This window comes from Macaca nemestrina, chromosome 14 (assembly GCF_043159975.1).
Source record: "Macaca nemestrina isolate mMacNem1 chromosome 14, mMacNem.hap1, whole genome shotgun sequence".
NCBI lineage: Eukaryota > Metazoa > Chordata > Mammalia > Primates > Cercopithecidae > Macaca > Macaca nemestrina.
This window is the reverse complement of record NC_092138.1, coordinates 46,268,604-46,291,774: the sequence shown is the minus strand read 5'-3', so window position 1 is coordinate 46,291,774 and position 23,171 is coordinate 46,268,604. Positions and strand designations below refer to the sequence as shown.

Sequence of the window (23,171 nt, the reverse complement as noted above, 5' to 3'; positions counted from 1 at the left end):
CCTCTAATAGATATGTTGAGTAAAGAACAAAGTCCTCCTGTTGATTTAGAAAATCAGCTACCTGTTGATCCTAAGCAGTGGCTTGAGCTCTTTTATTGCATTGTAGTTCACAGAGAGAAGCAATTCACTAATTATAAAAGTACATTTTCAAGACAAGCTTTTTTATTCCATGGAACCATTATAGCCACAGATTTGGCTATAATACAAATTATTTGGAAATAGCAAAGGCTAATAGGTGTGAAAAGTAAAATAAGTGAGAGCCATTTATATTTTATAACTTAGACTTCCTGAAGGTCCTTGTACAATTTTTTTTTTTTTTTTTTTTTTGAGACAGAGTTTTGCTCATTGCCCAGGCTGTAGTGCAATGGTGCAATCTTGGCTCACTGCAACCTCCATCTCCTGGGTTCAAGCAATTCTCCTGCCTCAGTCTCCTGAGTAGCTGAGATTACAGGCATGTGCCACCATGCCCCGCTAATTTTTTGTATTATTAGTAGAGACAAGGTTTCACCATGTTGGCCAGGCTGGTCTTAAACTCCTGACCTCAGGTAATCCACCTGCCTCAGCCTCCCAAAGTGCTGAGATTACAGGCATGAAACATCACACCTGGCCAATATTTCTTTTAAAATACATTTCATATCCATTCACTAACATTGTTTTATTTCTATGCTTTCCCCTCCTCCCCCATTCTGTGTATTTTCTTTTTGGTATAAGAGCAGAGCTCCATATTAAAAATTAAATGGATATATTCAAAATTAACTAGTCTTTCCTTTCATGTACCTGTGTGTTTATTTTCTCTTAGCCATTTTAGTCTTACCAAGTCTTCTGTAAAAGATGCTCTCTACTACTTCTCCCTCTGCCCCACCTGCAGATGCTGATATATCTCAAACTCTGGCCAGGACTCAACTACATATTGTTTTGGTTAAAGTATTTTAAATGTGCTAATATTCAGTTTCACCATTGGGCAACTCAGTTTTTGCCCACAACTGGAAATTGCCTCTAGTCTATCAGCTTTTAAGTGTATATTCATATCCCCCATTTGTACTTGGGGCTCCCTTTCTCATACTTAGTCTCCAGTCCCTGCATTTCTTTTTCCTTCCAACTTGTTTTTCTAAGATAGCCACTCTTTTTCTCTATTGCCATTTATTTTTACATTTGAGGAAATTTAAGCTTTTGCCCTTAAAAGTATAAACAATTCTGTAACAAATGAACTAAGAAGCATAGGCCCTACCAAGGTCTTAAAATATTTTCAGAAAAAGTGAATATTTACTTGTATTAGAAAATATTCATATTTTTATTTCTGAGTATATTATATAAAATTTCTGGATATCTGCATTTGCAAATGTGACTGCCTGATCAGACATTGGAAAACTTAGGTTTTAGGCTCACACTGGCTGTTTTTGTTTATTTTTTAGTAAGGATGTCGCTAAAGAAGGTAGTTGAGTTTACAGAAGTAACAAGTGGTTAGTTTTCAACAGAAACAAATTAGTTATAAGAACAGCATAATTCATAAAAAGTGTGTTGTGTGGCTCACACCTGTACTCCCAGCACTTTCGGAGACTTGAACTCAGGAGTTCAAGACCAGCCTGGGCAACATAAGGAGATCCCATCACTATAAAACTAAAATAAAAAATTAGCTGGGTGTGGTGGCACATGCCCGTAGTCCTAGCTACTTGAGAGGCTGAGGCAAGAGGATCACTTGAGCCAAGGAGTCAGAGGCTGAAGTGAGCTATGATCACACCACTGCACTCCAGCCTGGGCAACAGAGTGAGACCCTATCTCTCCTAAAATTACAAAAATATTAATAACTGTATTACAAATGTAATGATTTTAGTACCATCCAAGCTCTGCTCTAGGGGTAGAAAGATGGGTGTTTTGGAGCCCCTGTACTCAGCTGGTTATACTGTAAGGGATTATCTGAGATTACATGTGGCACATAGATATAAAATAGAATGTGATAAAAAACACACAAAAAAAGCAGAATGGGACTTCTGAACAGATCACAGAATTCAAGAGAGAGAGAACATTTGATAGGTGGGCCACAAATGCTTCCCCAGCAGATTGATGACAGAATTCCAAGTAGAAGAGGCAGCATAAGCAAAACGGTGGTGGTGGGAGTATATGGTGTGTTCACTGAAAGCAAAGTTCTCTAGTTCTGGTACCGTGTCAGTGTCTATGTGAGAACTAAGACATGCAAGGTGGATTGGGACAGCTCTCAAATGACAGCATTAAAGAATTTATGCTTAAATCATTTAGCAAAGGGGTCCACTGAGGTTTTGTTTGTTTTGTTTGGGTTTGTTTTGTTTTGTTTTGTTTTGTTTGAGACAGACTCTCACTCTGTCACCCGGGCAAGTGGCATGATCTCAGCTCACTGCAACCTCTGCCTCTGGGGTTCAAGCAATTCTCCTGCCTCAGCTGAGTATGGAAGTAGCTGGAACTTACAGGCATGAACCCCTGGGCCTGGCTAAGGTTTATTTTAAAGGAAGGAGTTGTAACGTTGTCAGAGATGCGCTTCAGAAAAAGCACCTTGACACCAGAATGTAGTCAGAATGTGAGTGGGATGAAAGGGGTGAATGGGAACAATGAGCACCTATCAAAATAATCCAGTTAGGATGTAATGTGAGCCATTACTAAGCTTGGGAGAATAGGTATAAAGAGACAGGCATATGAAACTCTCTCAACTCTTCGGGCCTGGATTTCAGAAAAATAGTGGGAAATAGAGAAAGCAGTAGAGGACACTGATGGGGTTTGGATGGGTGTGAGCAGGCAGGAGTGCTTTCTGTGAAAGGATTGCTTGACTCAGACTGCTTGTTTGAATCCTAGCTTCAAACATTACTCACTTTATGATCTTAAACAACTTTGGCGCACCTCAGTTTTCCTATCTGTAAAGTGGGTTTGATAATAGTATCTCAAGCCTGATTTGGGTATAGATGAACATAATACATATATATTACCAGCATCCTACTTGGCTCATTGTCAGGACTCAGCAATGTGTAGGTACTAGTATTTTTCTTTCATTTTCTTTGCTCTAGCAGGTAGTTGCTTTTAATCCCATTTCATATGTGAGTAGACCAAGCACAGACTGTATTGTTTAAAGCCATCTGTTAGCCTGAAAATAGCATTTTAGTTAAAAACAGACCTCTGTGCCTTTATGTGTTCTAGGTTTGGATTTAGTTTTGTTTTGTTTTCAGAATTCAGATAGTTCTTTTTGAGCAACTGATTACATTGGTCTGTAGGCCAGATCCCTAAAGACATCCTTAGAGTTGAAGTTTTCCTTAGAAAATAGACTGAACAGATGCAGGACAGAAATTAGAAATTGCAAGAAGGAGGGGAAGACCAGAAGATACTTCAGGAATTAATAAATATAAAAAGTTATTTGCAGAAGATAACATGAAGGAAGAAAGTATGTGCCCACACACATTTATAATTGTAATGGTATGTCCAGGCATGGTAGCTCACGCCTGTGATCCCAGCATTTTGGGAGGCGAATGCGGGTGGATCACCTGCGGTCAGAAGTTCAAGACCAGCCTGGTCAACATGGTGAAACCTGGTCTCTACTGAATATACAAAAATTAGCCAGGCATGGTGGTGGGTGCCTATAATCCCAGCTACTTCGGAGGCTGAGGCAGGAGAATTGTGTGAACCTGGGAGGCAATGTTGCAGTGAGTCAAGATCGCGCCACTGCACTCCAACCTGGCAACAGAGCGAGACTCTGTCTAAATAATAATAATAATTGTAATGATTCATTATTTCTGTGTCTAATATTAAGCTGGCTCATTTAACTCATTTATTCACTCCATAGGCCTTTACAGAACTGCCAACTGTATGAGAGACAGTGTTGCAGTTTGCTAATTTTTTGTATACTGGGATTTACCTTTGATCAAGAAAATGTACCACATAAAGGTAATCTCATTCCCAAAAGCATTTTCTAAGAATAATAGGTAACTTACTGGTACTTGCAGGGTAAAAAACAACGAAGATTAAAATATATGCATTTTGCTAAAACTGTCATTCTTAGCTTGTTCTCCACCCCTAGCACACTAGTAATGATGCTGCCACTCTGCACCATTGGTCCTGGGGAACTAGTTTACATTTTTAGGAAAAGCACTTGACCAGGTCAGGCCAGCTAGATTCTTGTCCCAAGTCAACTACTTACACTTTAGCCTCCTGATCTTGAGCAAGATACTTACTTGTTAATTTCCTCCTATGTAAAGACAAAACATAGCACTAGATGACTTCTAAGCTGCCTCCCAATTCCTACATTCATACCATTTATAAACTCCATGAGCATTGACTCCTCTTGGCAGTGGGGATATCAAGGACAATAAACCTGAAATAAAGAGACCTACTTGACAGAGAAATATAAGCAGATCACTGAAATACAAGCAGATCACGAAAGGGGCAGGTCATTCTTAATGGAAGTGGGAAGGTGGAAGGAAAAAGGTAGGGTAGGAAACATTTCATGGAGAGGTTAATTTCAGTGGGCTTTGAAGTGTGAAAATGGGCATTCCAGAAAGGGAGAGGGGTGCAGAAGTAGGTGAGATTTTGCAGTGTTCAGGATCATTTATGGCAAGTAAGTCTTTGTAGCTGGAGCTTCAGAGGTCTTGGCAGGAGATAATGTTGAAAATGTAGGTTGAGTCTACATTGAGGGGACTTCAGATGCCAGGTAAGAGGATTTATTATTTAATCTGTGTGCAATAGGGAGCCAGGAAAGGTTTGCTAAGAAGGGGAGTGAAATATTCCCAACCTCGTTTTTTTGAAATTTGATGAAAGTGTGTAGAAAGTGGATTAAAGTGGGTAGGGAAATCCTGCTGTTTTCTTAATGGCTGTCTTCATCTGTTAACTTATACCCAGGTACCTTTTGGCATGTATATTGATCCTTCCAGGATTGCTCCCCTTTCTGTAACCAGCACTGATTTCACCAACTCAGTAAAATCCCGTTGGTGCTTACCTTCTTTGAGGTGACACCATGAGTTTTTCGCTGTTAATTGTGTCCCCTAAACACACCTTATTTTCCCCAGGCTGCGAAATAGATACATCATTAGCACAGGTAAAAAGGCAACGAAATCCAGCCTTAAAAGATAAAGAAAGTTAATGATTTAGAAATTCACTTTCCTCAGCCTTATATCCATAGATAGCCTAGATAGTTAAATAAATCAGGAAAGATTTTAACCCTTTATTGGCTGTCACAGTGATGTCTGTCTTAACTGGCATCTCAGTCCCCTTAACTGCAAAGACTAAAAGAAAAGAGTATGGCACTTCCGTTTTTGCCTGCAGCACCTGCTCAGGTGAAGTTGCATTGCTTTCATGCAGGACAGACACTGAGATTACTCTCTGGGGATCAGACCCCAAGGGGTTGTGCTTAGACTCCCTGGGCGAGGCCTGTCAACTTCTGGCTTTCATGTTTCCCTTTCCTTTTGCTGCAGCTGTTTCTTCCAGCCTGTTCAGCAAGTGCACCAAGAGGTACTGTATGGTGTACATGCATGTTTCTACCAAACAGCTTTATCATCAGTGTTACGAGCCTCTCTGTACAAACCCGTGGCTGTCATAAGGTGATTTGATACAAGCTTTCTGCATGCCCAATTAATTGAGAGTTGAAAGCTATCCTTCACATTGGTGTGGCCCTGTTACTTATGCTTGCCAGTTATCAGCCACCTTGGTGTAATATTTTACATTTGAAAATGTTTTAAGATACTCAATAAATGGCAGTCATCTCAGGAAGCCAGATGTTTCTTCCTGTTCTCATACAAACATTTATTTACCTGATAATCTGCAGAATCATAGATTTCAGATTAAAAACAAATTCTTCTAAATTATCTGCAGTTGATGCAGTCTGTCTTTTTTAAATTATTATTTAAAGATGCTCATTTTGTCCTAATTTTCCCTGTAAATTTTATCAGAGCAGATGTGGTCACTGTGATGCAGCAATGGCCTAAACTAATTTCACTGATGTAAACATTATTAAACAATTTCAAATGCAACTTTGGAAACATTGTTTCTGAACCTGTTTAATAATGTTTAAAAATGCATCAATGAAATTGGCTTAGCCTGTGGCCTTTATTACATTATCTGTTCTCAATTACAAAGATTCTGTGTTTTATGTCTGAACTAGTTATAAGTCACCGAAAAAAATGATCCCAGCTGAAGAGTGTGGCTTATACCTAACCCGTTTAATTTGATTTAAAATTGATGAACCTTGGAAAATACTTCCAGAATGCCATATCAGCTATCAAAATAATAGGAAATGTATTCAGGTCATCATATTGGCATTACAATTTTAGTTAACCACCCCCCCCCGCCCTGCCTTTAACTTTTTTTCTCATTACTTTTCACCTCCCACTCACCCCCATTTCCGTTGTTGTGATTCCACTACTAAATTCCAAGCTATCACTCCAAAATGCAACATAAAACATTAAATATGTTTTTACTAATTGTGATCCACTAAAATTTAAGCTCTGTGCTGAAGCTGTTTTATTTTTATTTCAGAAGTACTATTTAAGTGATGACATGCAGTAATTTGTTCATTCTTCTGTCAGTATAATTTACAAGGCAATGGCAGATAAACATAGCAATACAAGATTCATTTACAGTGACACAATGGCAGATACACAGAGCAGAACCCTGCCTATGAGATAAAGTGGACTGAGTGACTTATGCAGTAATTAGGGGATAATTGTCATTAACCTCACAAACAGTAGTTTACCCATATTGTTTAAAAGGCTCCAGGATGCATAATGACAAGGTAATCTGTCAAAGCGCTAGGGGGAAATATTAATAAGATTTGTGCAAGCCTGGATAGAAAATATGCAGAAAGCGGCCACATTAAGCTAATTGGTGGATGAATATACACTTGTAAAAGTGCTTCTAATGGCACGTTTGCTGCTCTCCAAATGACTACCGTTAATGTGGAGAAGTGGGCTGCTTAGAAAGTCAGGACTGCTGGGATGAGAGGGTATTAAGGCACGCAGACGCCGTTATTACCTTGTGCTCTGTAATGTACGCTTTCTCCTTTTATCCTTTTTCATTTTGAATTTCTGAGTTTTTGTTATAGTAACATATATTGATTGTTTACTCTGATTATTCTGTTTTTGATCTATATTTGTTCAGTCAGCCACCAAACCCCAAACACCTCTCTTTTGTGGCCCAATAAAATATATAGTCTCTATGTTGATAGTGGCTTATAAATATACAGAAACACAAACTATTAATGCTATGTGGATTTATAAGTATACACACATGTGTTTGTGTGGGTGTCTTTTATAGGAACACATTTAATCTGAGCAATCAAAGGAAAGTAGATCCATCAACAGCCTTGTGTATGTGTTACAAGTAATAATGTGCTGTTCCCTGATGAATGCTAAAGCAGGAAATTAATCTTTGTGTTCTACGGCTATTCTTATACCCAGAAAAGAACAAAGTTAAATCTCCTAATACATCTTTCTGTTCAATCACACACTCAGTCCTCAGTGTGTTTTATGGAATACTCAGTCCTCACTGTTTTATGGAATACTGCTTAGTGAGTGTTCCGTCCCTTTCTCCCCCTACTCCCTCACATCCTAATGAATACGTTAAAGTTCCTTGGGGTTGTTCAATCACCTTCAGTTGTAAAGTAATTCAGAGTATAATATGTGAAGTAGAATCATCCATTCAAGCTTTGGAAGTTCTATACCAATATCAGTAATCTTTTTGTGCAGATGAAACCTCAAAGATTAGAGATTGTAGCCTTGAATTGTTCAAGTTTTGGCCCTTCCTTGATGTGTAAAATCACCATCATCATGTAAAGAAAATTTTTTGCACCTGTTTTTGCTATTTTTCAGACATTGTGGGAAAGCATGTCTGGAAATGCAAGGGACTCTGGCGTTTATGTTTAGAAATGTAAAGCCCCAACAAGTATTTAGAAACTATCTACAAATTTAGTAGCAGAACTTTGGTTATGCAAGGAGAGGTAAGCTAGAAAATGTAGACCTCAAAGAAAAAATATCAGAGAGGGCTCTGGTGAGTTCTGTTTATTGTAAAGCAAGCAGATTTATAGCTGTCCTAAGACCAGGGTTTTATCTTTATGTCTGAGTGGACAAGAAAACAAGGCCACTGCAGGGACTGTCCCTTTGTTTCCTCCTGTTTCTAGTGTTTTCCTTAAGTATCACAAATGGTTCCTTTGCTGTTCTAAAGTATAAAATAAGTACCCTCCAGAATCTCTGCTAGTTATCATCTCCATGTGAAGAACTATTAAAGGGTTTGAGGTGAAGTTCTTGTATACAAATACTGCTAGTTTTTGGAGCTGCAAAGATTTCCGAAAGACTACAGATATTTGTTTACATAGTTTTATTGATATATAACATTTATTTTGTTATCTTCAAGTTGCAGAATTTTCACAAACCCTACTGGTATGATTTGGGGGTTTCCAAGACCTCTTAGGGACTCCTTGGGCAGTTTCCCTAGTTTTCAAGCAAAATTTTTAGTTGAACTGATTGATCATTGAATTGACTGGGAGTCAAAGTTAATCCAAAAGAATTAGTGACTCTAATCACATCAGTGATAAGCAGCACCAGACAGAAACATCAAGGGAAACATCCAGAATATATGATAATACAGGAACTTGCAGATAAAGGCATACTTTCAGTCATATACACATATTCTAAAAATACATTGGTTACACAAGTTGGTTAAAAGTAAAAGAGTTTTAACATTTTAATTAAAATTATGTGTTCAGATTCTAGGCATCAATAGTAGAATAATAGAATTGTAAAGCTGGGTTTTTATTAAGGCTTACAGATTTTAATACGACTCTTCTTTACATGTGAACATTAATTTTATTTTCCTCTAAGGTCGAATTTGTGTATGTTATATTTAGCCTAATCAAGATATAAAATCTGCTTTAGCCTAAAGGTATAGGGCTAGGTATTCTGTGCTTAAGTTAAGGACTCATAGGTAATTTGATTTTAAAGATTGGTATACTGGGAATATCAACTGGATTTAGTATTTTCTATTTTGAAACTTAAATTATTCCTAAGATATTCTTATTAAATATTAAAATATATTGTGTCTGTAGAAGTTTCTCAGGTTTGATTTACAATGGAGCGAAGTAACTTGAAAAATACTTTGGAATCTTTGAAGTGCAGTTCCAGACATTGCAGAAAGTAATTTACTCCTTTGAATTTTTTTATATGGCAAAGCAAGGCACCTGCTTTATTTATTTGCAAACAAATGCCCATAGAGGAAATGCATATGGCTGGTTTTAAGCTAGACAAGCTAAAATTCCTCAGTACAAGGAAGAAATCCTGACAGGCCTTTAATAGAGCTTAGCTGGAGCTTCTATGATTAAATATGTTGTAACCCCAGAGTGATCTATCATAATCACTGTTTTTAAAATAAAAACGCTGTATAGACTGTTACTGAAGAAAAAAGGGATAGTACTCTATGAATTATACATTCTTATCTGGTCCATAATCAAGAACATTCTGTAACAGAGAATTTTTAAAATCAAATGTCAAGCAATATGTTTTAAAAATCACAAGACCCACATGAAACTAGTGCCCTGGCATTTTGGTTATGTTATTTTTGTTAGAGGGGTGATCATTTTTGGAGAGTATATTGTTCAAATTGTGAATACATTACTTCTTTAAAAATATATCCTTTCCATTGGGAAAATTTTTTCAAATATGGATCAGAAAAAAATATAAATATTTGTATACTGGAAAATATATCAAAGCCACTACTTCAAAGTTACATAAAATTGCTGTGTTGCTTCTTCCTTCTAAGAACTAGAGTCAAGGGTCATGCTCCTCAAACTTCCACTTTTATCCAAGGAGAGGCATTCTTTGACTATGTACTTTTTTTTTGCAAGTAGTTTGATATGCCTCACCTCATTATATCACCATTCGCTAGGTTGGAGCACTTTGAATAAGACTGATTTATAATGAGAGTAATATATAATAAGAGTGAGTCAAGGTCAGTAGTTTCTGTATTCATGTGTGTGTTTGTGTACATGCACATGTGTGTAATGAGTAACCCCTTTGTAATATCAGTCTTTATATGCAGTCAGTGTTTACAGGAAGAAGATTTTAATGTTAATGTTAGCATGTCAGCTAACAAAGACTAATAAGGGATTTATCTTGATGGGAACTTATTTAATGCAGAGTTTTCTGAGAGCCCCAGCATTCTAACCAATGGTGGATATTCCCGTAGCATTCATGTCCCCTTGGGCAGAGGAAGAATAGGAAAGATATTTCAAATTAAGTCTTTTATTATCTGGACAAACTGCATTTAGCATTAGCTGTGTAATCACAGCAAGCTGGTATACACCTATCTCTAATGTTTGCATACTTACTTCGTGACAAAGGCAGTTTGGGGTGGATGAGGAAAGCATATTTGTTCACATAGATCAATGTTAGCAAGTGAAGTCCAGTCTGAATTTTTATTTGGAAATCATTCTTTCTGCCCATGCCACACCCTGAAGACTCTTGCTCATGGGGCATCTCTGTCCTAGAAAGGAGAATAGGGATGTGATTGGTCAGCATTGTATTTTGAAGGTAAAGTGATGCTGTTGAGAAATTCTGCAAAATAACAAATTTCCAAATCATGGAAATTGAGTGGGGCTTTCATTACCCAAAACAAATGTTGATTAAAAAAAAAAAAAGAAAGTTCTAATTTGAACCATTTGGTACAACCAATATATGAATGAGTATGTTTCATTCTGCCTACAAATATTACAGTTGTTCCAGCTGGCCTCCTAGAAACATTAGCCCGAGATTTTGGAAAAGCACAGTCACATAAAAGAGCTTTGTGTGAATAGAGAACGGTATAATTTTGTTTACTTACACAAGCAAACTGCTCTGATGTATATTGTGTATACTAGCAGTGCATCTTTCTTCGTCAGTGCCCAGCAAGAAATATGTGTTTAATGTAAATCTGCTAAAACAAATAAACATGCCAAGTTCTTTTTCCACATAATTTTAAGTGTTTCTCAGAAATTATCACAACATTGCTTGAAAAATTTCCCTAAATGCTTCCCAGAATCTATTGTTTTCAATAAGAATTTTTTTGTGTGGCCATTTTTATTCTTCTCCCCATCTTGCCTGCTCATACACACACATGCAGGCACATAGACACACAACATTGACCCGTGCACACTTTGGAAAGCCAAGTCTTACAAATTAGAGAGAGAAACATAATGTAACAAAAAAGGGAAAAAAATGAAATAGTAGGGAGCAGTCAGATCAGTTAAACTTTTTGACTAATAAGAGTTTAAATATTGGCTTTACAATGACAATTTAAGATTAAAATATCTGCTTATTACATATGTACCTACCTCAGTTACAGAACAGGTAACTAGCAGGAGAATGAGAGAGAAGAGGACTGCACATATTATGTATAAGTGTTTCCTTCAGAACTGTTTGTAATGCTTAAAGGTTTCTCTTCCACAGAATATCTCCCTGAAACTCCTGCCTTCAGCACTCAGAGCCAGCTCTCTCCAACCCACGTGGGATCTAGGAGTTTTCCATTTGCTGATCCCTAGCTAGAAGTTTATCGAATGCCCCTGTTCATATTACCTGACATAATGGTCTGAGCCCATCACTCACTCCTGAGGTGATCCAGAAGTTAGATGATATATCTCCTAATTTCTGGGTCGCATTCTGATACATGTCCACCTAACCAAGAGGTCAGCACAAAGGCAGGTGGAGGCAAGCAAAGGTGGATTATCAGTGTCTTATAGAGTGTCTGTGAAGGTGTATGTACATAGCACATGCCTGCTACATATTGGTGGTAGTTCTGTAGGGAGGCAGTCTCCATAGTTTTATGATTACACACCCCATTAGTAAAAATATATGAGCATGTACCCTCATATATGTATATGTAAAGCTATTTCTAAAGTGTGTGTGTGTGTATGTGTATGTGTGTATGATATTAGCAAAAAAAAACCACCTTTAGGTAAAAATAAATAGGAATTTTCTTGTTGACTCACCGTGTCACAGTGGATTGTCTTGCACACTCCACTAATAGGAGCAAATGGGAGCATGTGTACCTGTGATTTGGCCGTGCTGTAATACAGGAGGCAAGGAGTGAGGTGGCTTATAAACAGTGGAAAGCTGTAAATGTTGAGTTATGTGTGTGAGAGTTCAAGCAATTTGCATGATTTAGTTTTTTGAATCAACTTCATTGAAGTATACTTTCCATACAATAAAATCCAGCAATTTTAAGTGTACAATCTATATGGCCATAGAAACCTCAGCGCAATCATGGTGTACAACATTCTCACCACCCCAAAAAGTTCCCTAGTGTTGTTTTGTACTCAGTCCCTTTTCTCCACCCTATGCCCCTGGCAACTACTAATCCACTTTCTGTTCCCATAATCTTACCTTTTCCAGAATTTCATATGCTTGGAACAGTAGAGTATGTATGTCCTTGGGTCTAACCTCTTTCATTCTTAGCATAATGCTTTTGAAGAATCGTCCATGTTGTAGTGTATGTCGGTAGCTTAACTCTTTTTATTGTGCAGTACTATTCCATTGTATAGATAGCTCATAATTTCTTTACCCCTAAGACTTGAGCATCTAGAAAACCTGGTAAAATTTATGATTTCAGTTTTGCATAGCACTGTCTCATCAATTTTTAATTCAGCAATTACTGTTTCATTTTACCTAATGGTATACTTAAGCTAGGTAGGCTTAAAATTCGGTAAGTTACCTACCTTCTACCCTATTCCTCTTGCTTTGATATTTGAATTAACACAGAAGGAAAAAGACTAGAAAAGTACAACAGGAAACTGGTTATGAAAATAAATTGCCAGTGTGGTTATGATGAAATAATTTCTTAAGATAGCACATTGTGCCGATCTAGACATGAAAAAATAAACACATCTCACAAAACTCTGATTTTGTTTTAGGTAGTCAGCAGTCCCTGCAGGTCAGTGTCATTTAATTAAAAGCTCTACAGTTATATCAAGGGGGAAATACTTTTAGTTTTTAGCTAATCATTTGAGTATTTTCCTTTAAATTATGCCTTAAACTTGACTGAAACTAAGTACATATAATTGAATCTTTTACACATACAGTGTTTGCTTCTTGTTTTGCCTTTTTTTTTTTTTTTTTTTTTTTTTGAGACAGAGTCTCACTCTGCAACTTTCAATTCCTAGGTTCAAGCGATTCTCATGCCTCAGCCTCCCAAGTAGCTGGGATTACAGGTGCCCTCTGCCACACCGGGCTAATTTTTTTGTATTTTTAGTAGAGATGGGGTTTCACTGTGTTGGCCAGGCTGGTCTCGAATTCCTGACCCCAAGTGATCTGCCTGCCTCTGCCTCCAAAACTGCTGGGATTACAGGCATGAGTCACCCTGTCTGGCTGCTTATTTCTTAACAATTTGACTACTGGAGCAAAGAGGCCTTAGATCTGTGCTCTGTGCAGTGTTTCTTCCTCATTTCCATTCTTGGACAGAAAGAAAGCGGTTGTTTTCCTATGTGCTGTGATGTAACTTGTAGCCTGCCATGAACACAGGTGGGCTCCATGTTGGACTGAGCCTGAGGTCCCTCGACAGTCTGATTATCCCAAAGCCCCTTATTTGGTTTCTCTTCCATCTCTTCACATCCGTTCCTTCCCTACTTTCCTTCTTTCCCAATAAGAGAAACCAATCAACCTTTTTTTTTACTTTGATTTTAAAACTACAAATCATTAAACTGCTTTGGTGTGGAAAAGGACTCAAATGAAACCATTTAAACCATGCATTTGATCCTACAACAAAACGTTTTAAAAAGTCACTTGGCAGAGCCATACAGGAACAGGGTGCCAGATTTCTACGAGTGATAATCACCAGTTCCAATGAAGCAACAAAAGGAAGTCTTTTTATTTCACATGTGTAGATGTAAATATTTTAAGTCTTTTATACTTTTTCTCAACCCTGTAAAACTGGTTTATAAGTCTATATTATTTGGTGTTACTCAACTTTTAATTAACAGTATAGTTATTTTCACAGGAAATCAACACTTATAATAATACCTTGCATTTTACTTAACATGGTAAATCTTATCCTTATTTTGTCAGTAACATTTTTCAACCTGAAGGGTTAAAAGTCACTGTACTCTGGTTACAAATGGGAAAACCTAAAAGAATTGACTCAGTAACTACAAAACTGCATGGAGGGCCACGAGCTCAGTTATATACTCTGATGTTAACATATTATTCATGCAGAAGACCTGTGGCCCAGCATGAGTTGGTTGGTAGTTGGGATCTTCATCCTGGCCTAACAGACTGAATTTTTGTTTTATTAGTGTTTACTCCACGATAATACCTAATTCTTTTTATAACTCTAATTTACTTTTGTAAAGTTTGACCATTTACACTGTTTGTGAGGAGGACTAGTTTTTCCCATACTTAAGTTAAATATAATAAACATAAATTGACTGAAAAAATGTGTCATGACTTTAGTTGTTGTAGCAGTATCCAGTTGTCCTAAATTTTCCAAATGGTTACTTTTGTTGCAGATGAGTTAAAAAAAGAAAAAAGCCATCCAACTGACACTGGTCCATTTTTGAATAGCAGTATAGACCATGCATAGAGGTCGTTACCTTCACAGAAGAGTCTTAAACTAGTGTTTCAGAATCACAGTACCAAAACATACTTATTTCTATCACAAAGATCTTCAGAAAAAACCTTGGCATTTCTGTTTTCCCTTTGATGCTTTCTAACTCCTTTCAACCAGGTTAAAGATACAGTAAAACTGATAGCCATTCTTAGCATCCAGCTTGCACACTTGTTGGGTTGTATAAGATCAATTTGTTTCTTGTTGCAGTCTCTCCATTTATAAATGTGATGAATTAGATACTCTTGATCAAATTGATAATGACTTTTTATTTTTTGAGACAGACTCTTGCTCTGTTGCTCAGGCTGGAGTGCAATGGCACTATCATGGTTCACTGCAGCTTCAACCTCCTGGGTTCAAGGAATCCTTACACCTCAAACTCCCAACTAGCTAGGACTATAGGCACGGACCAGCACACTTGGCTAGTTTTTTAATTTTCGTAGAGCCAGGGTCTTGCCATGTTGCCTAGGGCTTAAGCCATCTTCCCACATTGGCCTTCCTCAATGTCAGGATTACAGGCATGAGCCACAACACCCAGCCAATGATGACTTCTTTGGAAAGGACACCTATGGCACTATCAAGGGGAATCTAGTTTGGTGTTATTGAGCTGTATGTCCCGTTCCTAAGTATATTTGTTTGCAAATATGCTTTGTTGTTTATCTGTGTAAGTATAAATTGCTGCTTCTATTACCACTGTAAATGAAAATTCTCTTTTATGATTCAGGAACTATCAGAGTTCTAAATCATACTTACCTGGATCTCTTTCACCGGAAGCAAGTGGTTTAATGTAACAGACTCCATTTTAGCAGAGACAACAACTGAGCGCTAGAAGACAGTCTGAAAGGCAGTAGTTTTAGAAATAGTAGCGAGCATTGTGGCGGGCCAGGAGAAACCATATGGGACTGCTCTGTACTGTTGGGAGAAAGAAGACAGAAGGGTGATGGAAATGAGATGCCTCAGGTGGGATTGATCAGTTGCTATGGTTTCTGAGGTGCATTTTAATACCAGAGGCTGTCAGTTGTGTAAGTACTTCATTGACATGTAGATTTAGGTACAGGCTACCTTGGAAGAACCTGGGGAAGATATGACTGTACGTTGCTCAGATTGGGGCTCAGCCTGAGAAATTAATCTGTAGTGAAAGGCTCTGTAAAAGGACACTCAAGAGAGTAGATTTGATGGTACAAGAAAGATGGTACAGAAGAGGACATTATAACATTCTAGAGAAAGACTTCCTCAGAAGTCCTGCTTTTTACTACCACAAACTCAATGGGCTTACCTGGGAAATGGCATCATGGAATGACAGCCACTGAGTACTGTTGACACACTCTGAACTTAGAGTCAGAATTTTTGTGTTCAACTCTTGGGCCTCAAATTAATATCTTGGCAACCTTAACAACCTATCTTAGCTTTCTTCTCTCCTGATTTCTCATCTGTTCTCTGAGCTCTGGAAGTTATGATAGGGGTCAAATGAGATAATCTATTTAAAAATCACAAATTATTTCTCTGTTTACCTATACCACCAACATTCTTCCATGTTACCCCTGTTCCAAAAGTAGGATGTGAACGATACCAACTGCTATGAGTGAGGTTTTGAAAATGCTGATGGCAGGACTTCAGGATCATCTGGGGTTGCCATATACCTGCACCCTTATGTGTTTGACAGTTTTCTTAGGAATGGACACCCACATGCACGTACTTACACATATTCTTTATGTAAAATGGTAGGATGCTAGGAGTGAGCCTTACAAAGCAGGGCACATAACTATCAGGGCTTTTTAAAAAAAGTAATTCAAGTAAATGACAAATACCCACTTAATCGAACTAGCTGTGATGATTCAGACCATAGGGCAGTGTTTCAGAGAGAATTTTATGTCCACAGGTTGAGGAGAGACTTTTCCCTTGCAAAAGCAGTACAGATCCCTTATGCCTCTAATCATGCTTCCTCTAGTGTAACATTCTACATAATCAAAGCACAGTGACTGAAACTGGAAAATTCAGATGGGTATAATACTACTAACTAATCTAGAGACTTTATTCAATTGTTGCTAATTTTCCCACTAATGTCTTTTTTCTGGTCTGGGATCACACAACTTTATTTGATTAGTCCCCTCTAATCTGGAACCATTCTTTATTTTTAATAAATCTTTCCTGAACTTTACACTTTGAAGAGTACTATCTACTGTTTTGTAGAATGTCCCTCAATTTTGGTTTGCCTGATGATTTCTGATGATTGGCTTGAGGTTTTGAAGTTTTTACAGTGTGTTTGTCCATTAAAGGAAGAGTTTTAATGGACTCACAGTTCCACATGGCTAGGTAGGCCCCACAGTCATGGTGGAAGGCAAAGGAGGAGCAAAGTCACATCTTACATGGCAGCAGGCAAGAGTATGTGCAGGGAACTTTATAAAACCTTTATAAAACCATCAGATCTCATGAGACTTATTCACTGTCATAAGAACAGCACGGGAAAGACTTACCCCCATGATTCAGCTAACTTCCATCGGCTCCCTCCCACAACATTTGGGGATTATGGGAGCTACAATTCAAGATGAGATTTGGGTGGGGACACAGCCAAACCATATCATTAGAAGAATGCCACAAAAGTGATGTTGTGCCTTTCTTAGTGTGTCCTAACGAGCAGTACATGATGGCGTGATTTCCATTCACGGTGGTAAATTCGATCACCCTTTTAAGATAGGGTCTGTTAGGTTTTTCCATGATAATGTTATGATTTTCCGTTTGTAATTAATAAGTATCTTGTCATTTTGTTTTTAAGAAGATACTATGCTTTCTTAAATTCATGATCAGGGTTGGGGCAAGTGTCATTCACAGAGGGATGCAAAGTGTGCCGTCCCAATGGGAAGAAATGGTGCCCTAGAAAGTGATGGAGTCATTATTTAAGTGTTTGAATAGATTTCTCTCAATCCATGCTGAAATGGATTGCCTGACATTACATTGCAGGATTTTAAAGTCCTACCTCCAGGCAAATCTCATAGTTACTAGCAAAAATGAAAGTGTGAAATGCTTTTTAATGTATATTTAACAACACATAGTCTGGTGATTACTGATGTGTATTCTCTGTGGACTCCCTTTGCTATCAGAGGAGGATGCTGAGAGACAACTTTTTACACATTTATTCTATCTAAATCCATCACATGTTTACTTTTTAGATATCTATGACTGTTATTTATAACAAGATCGTAAAAAGTCAAATACATTAAGTCTAACTCAAACTTTGAATCATAGAATTACAACCAATTTTCAGGAAAAGTACAATTACCTTTTATGAGTGATGTTTTTCTTACTCTTCCTTATGAAATTGCCTGCTATTAAATGATACTAAAATATAGCCATTCCCAAAAAAAAGATACAGTTTAGTAACAAGATATGAGGGGTAATGCTACTTTATTCATCTTTTTGATTCAGAAATTCACATAACTCCTACTTAAAGGAATTTTCATCATTGAATCCAGTGTCATGTCTGCTTATGTTGAAGAAGTAAATTTCACAAAATGTACTTAATTCCTTCCTATAGTATCACAGTTTAATAAGGACTAAGGTACCATTTTTTTCATTTATATTGGATTTCACAGCAGGAGTTCACATCTTATACTAATATATGCTAAATAGTTGCATAGTATATAGATCATTGTTGTTAAAAAAGCAGTACTGAAGGCATTTTAGATCACAGAGCCCCAGTGGTCTACATTTTGTTTGCTTTGACATTATTAAACTCAATCTGTTTCTCTAACTGTGACTCTAATTACTACATTTGCATGGCAGAAAAGTTTGCTTTGTGGGTTGACTTTTATTAACAGTGCTTGCATGTTGTTTTCTGCTCTTGCTCTCGGTGTTTTAGGAGCACACAGAGCACCTTCAGTTGCATTGAATAATTATGCACAGTCAATAAGTTTTTGTGTTTGTCTTTGTTGTTTCTTTGATGTGGCCTCTAGGATGCTGCTGGCAAGGTGCTGGACCGCTGGGCCATCATGTCTCGAGAAGAGGAAATCATCACCCTTCAGCAGTTTCTGCGGTTTGGAGAAACCAAATCCATTGTGGAGCTGATGGCAATTCAGGAGAAAGAAGGACAGGCCGTGGCTGTACCATCTTCAAAGACAGACTCAGATATAAGGACTTTCATTGAGAGCAATAATCGCACCAGGAGTCCCAGCCTCCTTGCTCACTTAGAGAACAGCAATCCTTCCAGCATTCATCACTTCGAAAACATCCCAAACAGCCTTGCATTTCTGCTTCCATTCCAGTACATAAACCCTGTCTCAGCGCCACTGCTAGGGTTGCCTCCAAATGGGCTACTGTTAGAGCAACCAGGGTTGAGGCTGCGGGAACCCAGCCTTTCAACTCAGAATGAATATAATGAGAGCAGTGAATCTGAAGTTTCTCCCACACCTTATAAGAATGATCAAACACCCAATAGAAATGCCCTGACCAGCATTACTAATGTGGAGCCCAAAACCGAGCCAGCCTGTGTCTCTCCCATTCAGAATTCTGCCCCAGTCAGTGACTTAACTAAAACTGAACACCCAAAAAGCTCATTCCGGATTCATCGGATGAGAAGGATGGGGTCAGCCTCTAGGAAGGGAAGAGTGTTCTGTAATGCATGTGGGAAGACGTTCTATGACAAAGGTACTCTCAAAATTCATTACAATGCTGTTCACCTGAAGATCAAACATCGATGCACCATTGAAGGTTGCAACATGGTCTTTAGCTCCCTCCGAAGTCGTAATCGCCACAGTGCAAACCCCAATCCTCGCCTTCACATGCCTATGCTAAGGAATAACCGAGATAAAGATTTAATTCGGGCCACCTCAGGAGCTGCCACCCCTGTCATAGCAAGTACAAAATCAAATCTGGCACTCACAAGCCCTGGCCGGCCCCCAATGGGTTTTACCACTCCCCCTCTAGACCCTGTCTTGCAAAATCCTCTCCCTAGCCAGCTGGTGTTTTCTGGGCTAAAGACTGTACAACCAGTTCCTCCATTTTATAGAAGTTTACTCACTCCAGGGGAAATGGTGAGTCCTCCAACCTCCCTCCCAACCAGTCCCATCATTCCAACCAGTGGTACCATAGAGCAGCACCCCCCGCCACCCTCTGAGCCAGTAGTGCCAGCAGTGATGATGGCCACCCATGAGCCCAGTGCTGACCTGGCACCCAAGAAAAAGCCCAGGAAGTCAAGCATGCCTGTGAAGATTGAGAAGGAAATTATTGATACCGCCGATGAGTTTGATGATGAAGATGATGACCCCAATGATGGTGGAGCTGTGGTCAATGACATGAGCCATGACAATCATTGTCACTCCCAAGAGGAGATGAGCCCAGGCATGTCTGTGAAGGACTTTTCTAAGCATAACAGGACCCGGTGCATTTCAAGGACTGAAATAAGGAGGGCCGACAGCATGACTTCTGAAGACCAAGAGCCTGAGCGGGACTATGAGAACGAGTCTGAGTCTTCGGAGCCCAAACTGGGCGAGGAATCCATGGAAGGGGATGAGCACATTCACAGCGAAGTGAGTGAAAAAGTCCTGATGAATAGTGAGAGGCCTGATGAGAACCACAGTGAGCCCTCTCACCAGGACGTCATCAAGGTGAAGGAAGAATTTACAGACCCCACTTACGACATGTTTTACATGAGCCAGTATGGACTGTACAACGGTGGGGGTGCCAGCATGGCCGCCTTGCATGAGAGCTTTACATCGTCTCTGAATTATGGCAGCCCTCAAAAGTTCTCCCCAGAAGGTGACCTGTGTTCTAGCCCAGACCCCAAAATATGTTATGTGTGCAAGAAGAGTTTCAAAAGCTCCTACAGTGTGAAACTTCACTACAGGAATGTTCACTTGAAAGAGATGCACGTCTGCACAGTGGCTGGTTGCAATGCTGCATTCCCCTCTCGCCGAAGCAGAGACAGGTCAGTAAATCTCCATTGGCTGCTCCTGCTGGGGGTGGAGGGTGCCAGTTTTCAGTCACGTTGGACTTCACACTAAAAGAAATCCAACTTAGATGTTTTTGATGCACTGTAAAGATTGTCCACAGTGATCACGTGATAACTAGGCTGCCATGCTCATGAAGGATTGTTGCAGTTGGTGCTTGTGATGATTAAGCATGCAGAATCATGTGCCATCTTACCCGTAATGCATGCCATTTTTCTCTGTGCTCTGTGTATATGTGTGTTTATGTGTTTTCATGCATCTGGGTGTGAATAAGTTAACTATGTACACGGTTCCCTGCTTCCCCGTGAACCTTCACTTAGAAGCCGCAGCTTCTGTTATATATATATTTATATATTTATATTTCTGCTTTGCCATGTGGCTTTTTGATTAAATCAATATATTATCTTCATACACACATATTTATCCAATATAGAAACAGAAATTTACGGATGGAAAGAACCATAGGTCCAGGACATCGAGACAGCCTGCATCTCCGTAGGTATAACCAGTAATGTTATCATTCCTTACATGAGTATTTAGTGTGTCCTTGAATTCTTTAAGAGTCATGAAAATATCAGGAGGAAATGGGACAGATGTAATTGTTGATGTGGGAAAATGGTATGGTGGTGTGGGTTTCTTTATCTTAACTTCATAATGGCTTTGAGCACATCTCTAAACTATAGTCTACCATGGGGATTATTCACAGAAGGTGAGGCATGCATATACTTTGAGGACCAGCACGAATGTATTATGTCCAGCCTTCAGATGACATCACACTCTTGCTATGTAGTTGCAGCTCTGAAACAGTTGGGCTTAAACAGAAGCAGCTGGTCCTAAACCTACAAAGTTCTTTATTAATCCTCAAGAAAATGTAATATAAATGGAATGTATCAAGGTGGTCAGTGGCAGGATAGTGCGGTTATCCTGCATTTGTTGAGATAAGCTTATGAGCAGATCATTTACATAATACACCACCAGCCCGACTCAGGTCACAGGCCAGTTTAGTTCTTCAGCCATTATATCAGGTGTGGTTTTTGGTTCTACATTGTCTTTTAAAAATATTTTAAAGAAAATTTATTATCATGGTGGAAATCAATGGAAGAAACACATTAAATTAACTAGAAAGTTTCTACAGAGCCACCACTAATAAGCAGTAATTCTAGTGCTTGTCAATTGCGTAGAGTTCTTTGGCAAAGTAACATTAAACATACCACTGAAAAGTCGTGTCCTGTCTCTGGAATATTCTGTTTTGTCTTCATATTTGGAGATCAATCCTTTTTTAAATAAAAGTTTGAAGAGTATTTTTTTCCTTTCTATTGAAATAAAAGGGGGCCAATCTTTGAAAAGCAAAATCTTTAAGAAAAATAAGTAACTTTCTTATATAACCCAAAACATGCTTTGAGGAGAAACTATTTTTTAATGATTTTCCCACCCCCATTTACTTTGTTCTGTAAAAGTGGTTTATAGTCATGTTATTTCAGTTCCAAGGTATCATTGACAGTCCCAGAATATATCAGATAAGATGGCTATATTTTGAATAATAAAATACTGTACCCAACCTCCCCCAAGTTGTGAGCAATACTCATTCTTTTAAATTTGAGATAGTACACTACTAATAATGAGGTTAATGCACTGCATTTTTTTAAACAAAAATAAAAGACTCGAAAACCTGCATAAAATATTTATGGAAATGGAGTGTTTGAAGACAAGCCAAAATTTAATCTTAATTGCATGAAGTCCTATCACAGTTTTAGTTGGTTTGCTGAAAATATTGCAAGTCATAGCACTGGAATAAATAGCTGTGAGACCAAAAGGCTACACACCCAACGTTTGAAGCCTTCATTTATGTAAAATTCCTAGAAAACGCAAGTGCTCGTATGTGTACGTCTTAACACATAAGGAGGCACTGTTGAGGTACTGCTTATTGGTTTGTCTGAGGAAAAACATTTATTGATAGCAGGAAAATATTTCAGTCTTCATTTTTTATTGTAGGTATCAGGATTTTAGTGCGTGACTAACTATATATAAGTTTAGACCCACATCTAGGATGATGAGGATATTCTAGGTGGGAAGAAGAGTACAGATGTGCTCCCAGGGTGTTCAGTCACGCAGAAGATAGCAAGCTTCAGAAGACAGTTGATACATTTCATTTGGGTGAAATCACAGTGTGTCCAATCTTTTTCAGTTTGTAGCTTTATCACAAAAGATAAATGGAAAAGCAGATTGCAAAAATTGTAGAATAGAAACTTTTTTAATTCTTACTTGAAATTTTGCTTTTTAACAATACACAACTCTTTTGATCCTAGGTTATAAACACACAAGTTCTGATACTTTAATTTTGACATTATATTTTCTGAAGAAAAGTTTTCATCTTGTTTGAGTCTATGACTTGAATTAACATAATGTTAGGAGTTTAGCTACACCAAATAACCAGTGATGCCATTGGGGTGCCTGCCTCTTCCTGCATCTCAGCAGAGTGAACTGTGAAACATAATTGTATTCCTGTTTCAGCCTTTTATTGTCATTTCGTCAATGAATGTCAACCTGTGATTTAATCTCGTTATTCACAAAGCCTCTTGGATTACATTTCTGATCTGTCTCTTAGACTTACCTTCTCCTGTCTCTTCACTTTTACTTTATTAGTCACAAGAACCCCAGGAA

At 38.3% G+C, this 23,171-nt stretch overlaps 1 protein-coding gene and 1 long non-coding RNA gene across 14 annotated transcripts in view; one reads left to right on the top strand and one right to left on the bottom strand.

The window, feature by feature from the left end:
- LOC105489077 (basonuclin zinc finger protein 2) overlaps positions 1-23,171 on the top strand; it is a 448,875-nt gene that overhangs the window by 411,455 nt on the left and 14,249 nt on the right. For 8 of the 13 annotated variants that reach the window (XM_071077824.1, XM_011753712.3, XM_011753710.3 and 5 more), the window contains 2 exons: positions 18,519-20,488; positions 20,944-21,009. In XM_071077824.1, coding sequence (XP_070933925.1) covers positions 18,519-20,488; positions 20,944-21,009 — 2,036 coding nt within the window. The remainder of the gene's footprint in view (positions 1-18,518; positions 20,489-20,943; positions 21,010-23,171) is intronic. The other 5 variants (XM_071077825.1, XM_011753715.3, XM_011753711.3 and 2 more) reach the window with 1 other exon arrangement.
- Positions 15,370-23,171, bottom strand: part of LOC105489080 (uncharacterized) — a 50,116-nt gene continuing 42,314 nt past the window's right edge. The window contains exon 4 of the long non-coding RNA XR_011612610.1: positions 15,370-15,480. This is a non-coding gene — a long non-coding RNA (uncharacterized lncRNA). The remainder of the gene's footprint in view (positions 15,481-23,171) is intronic.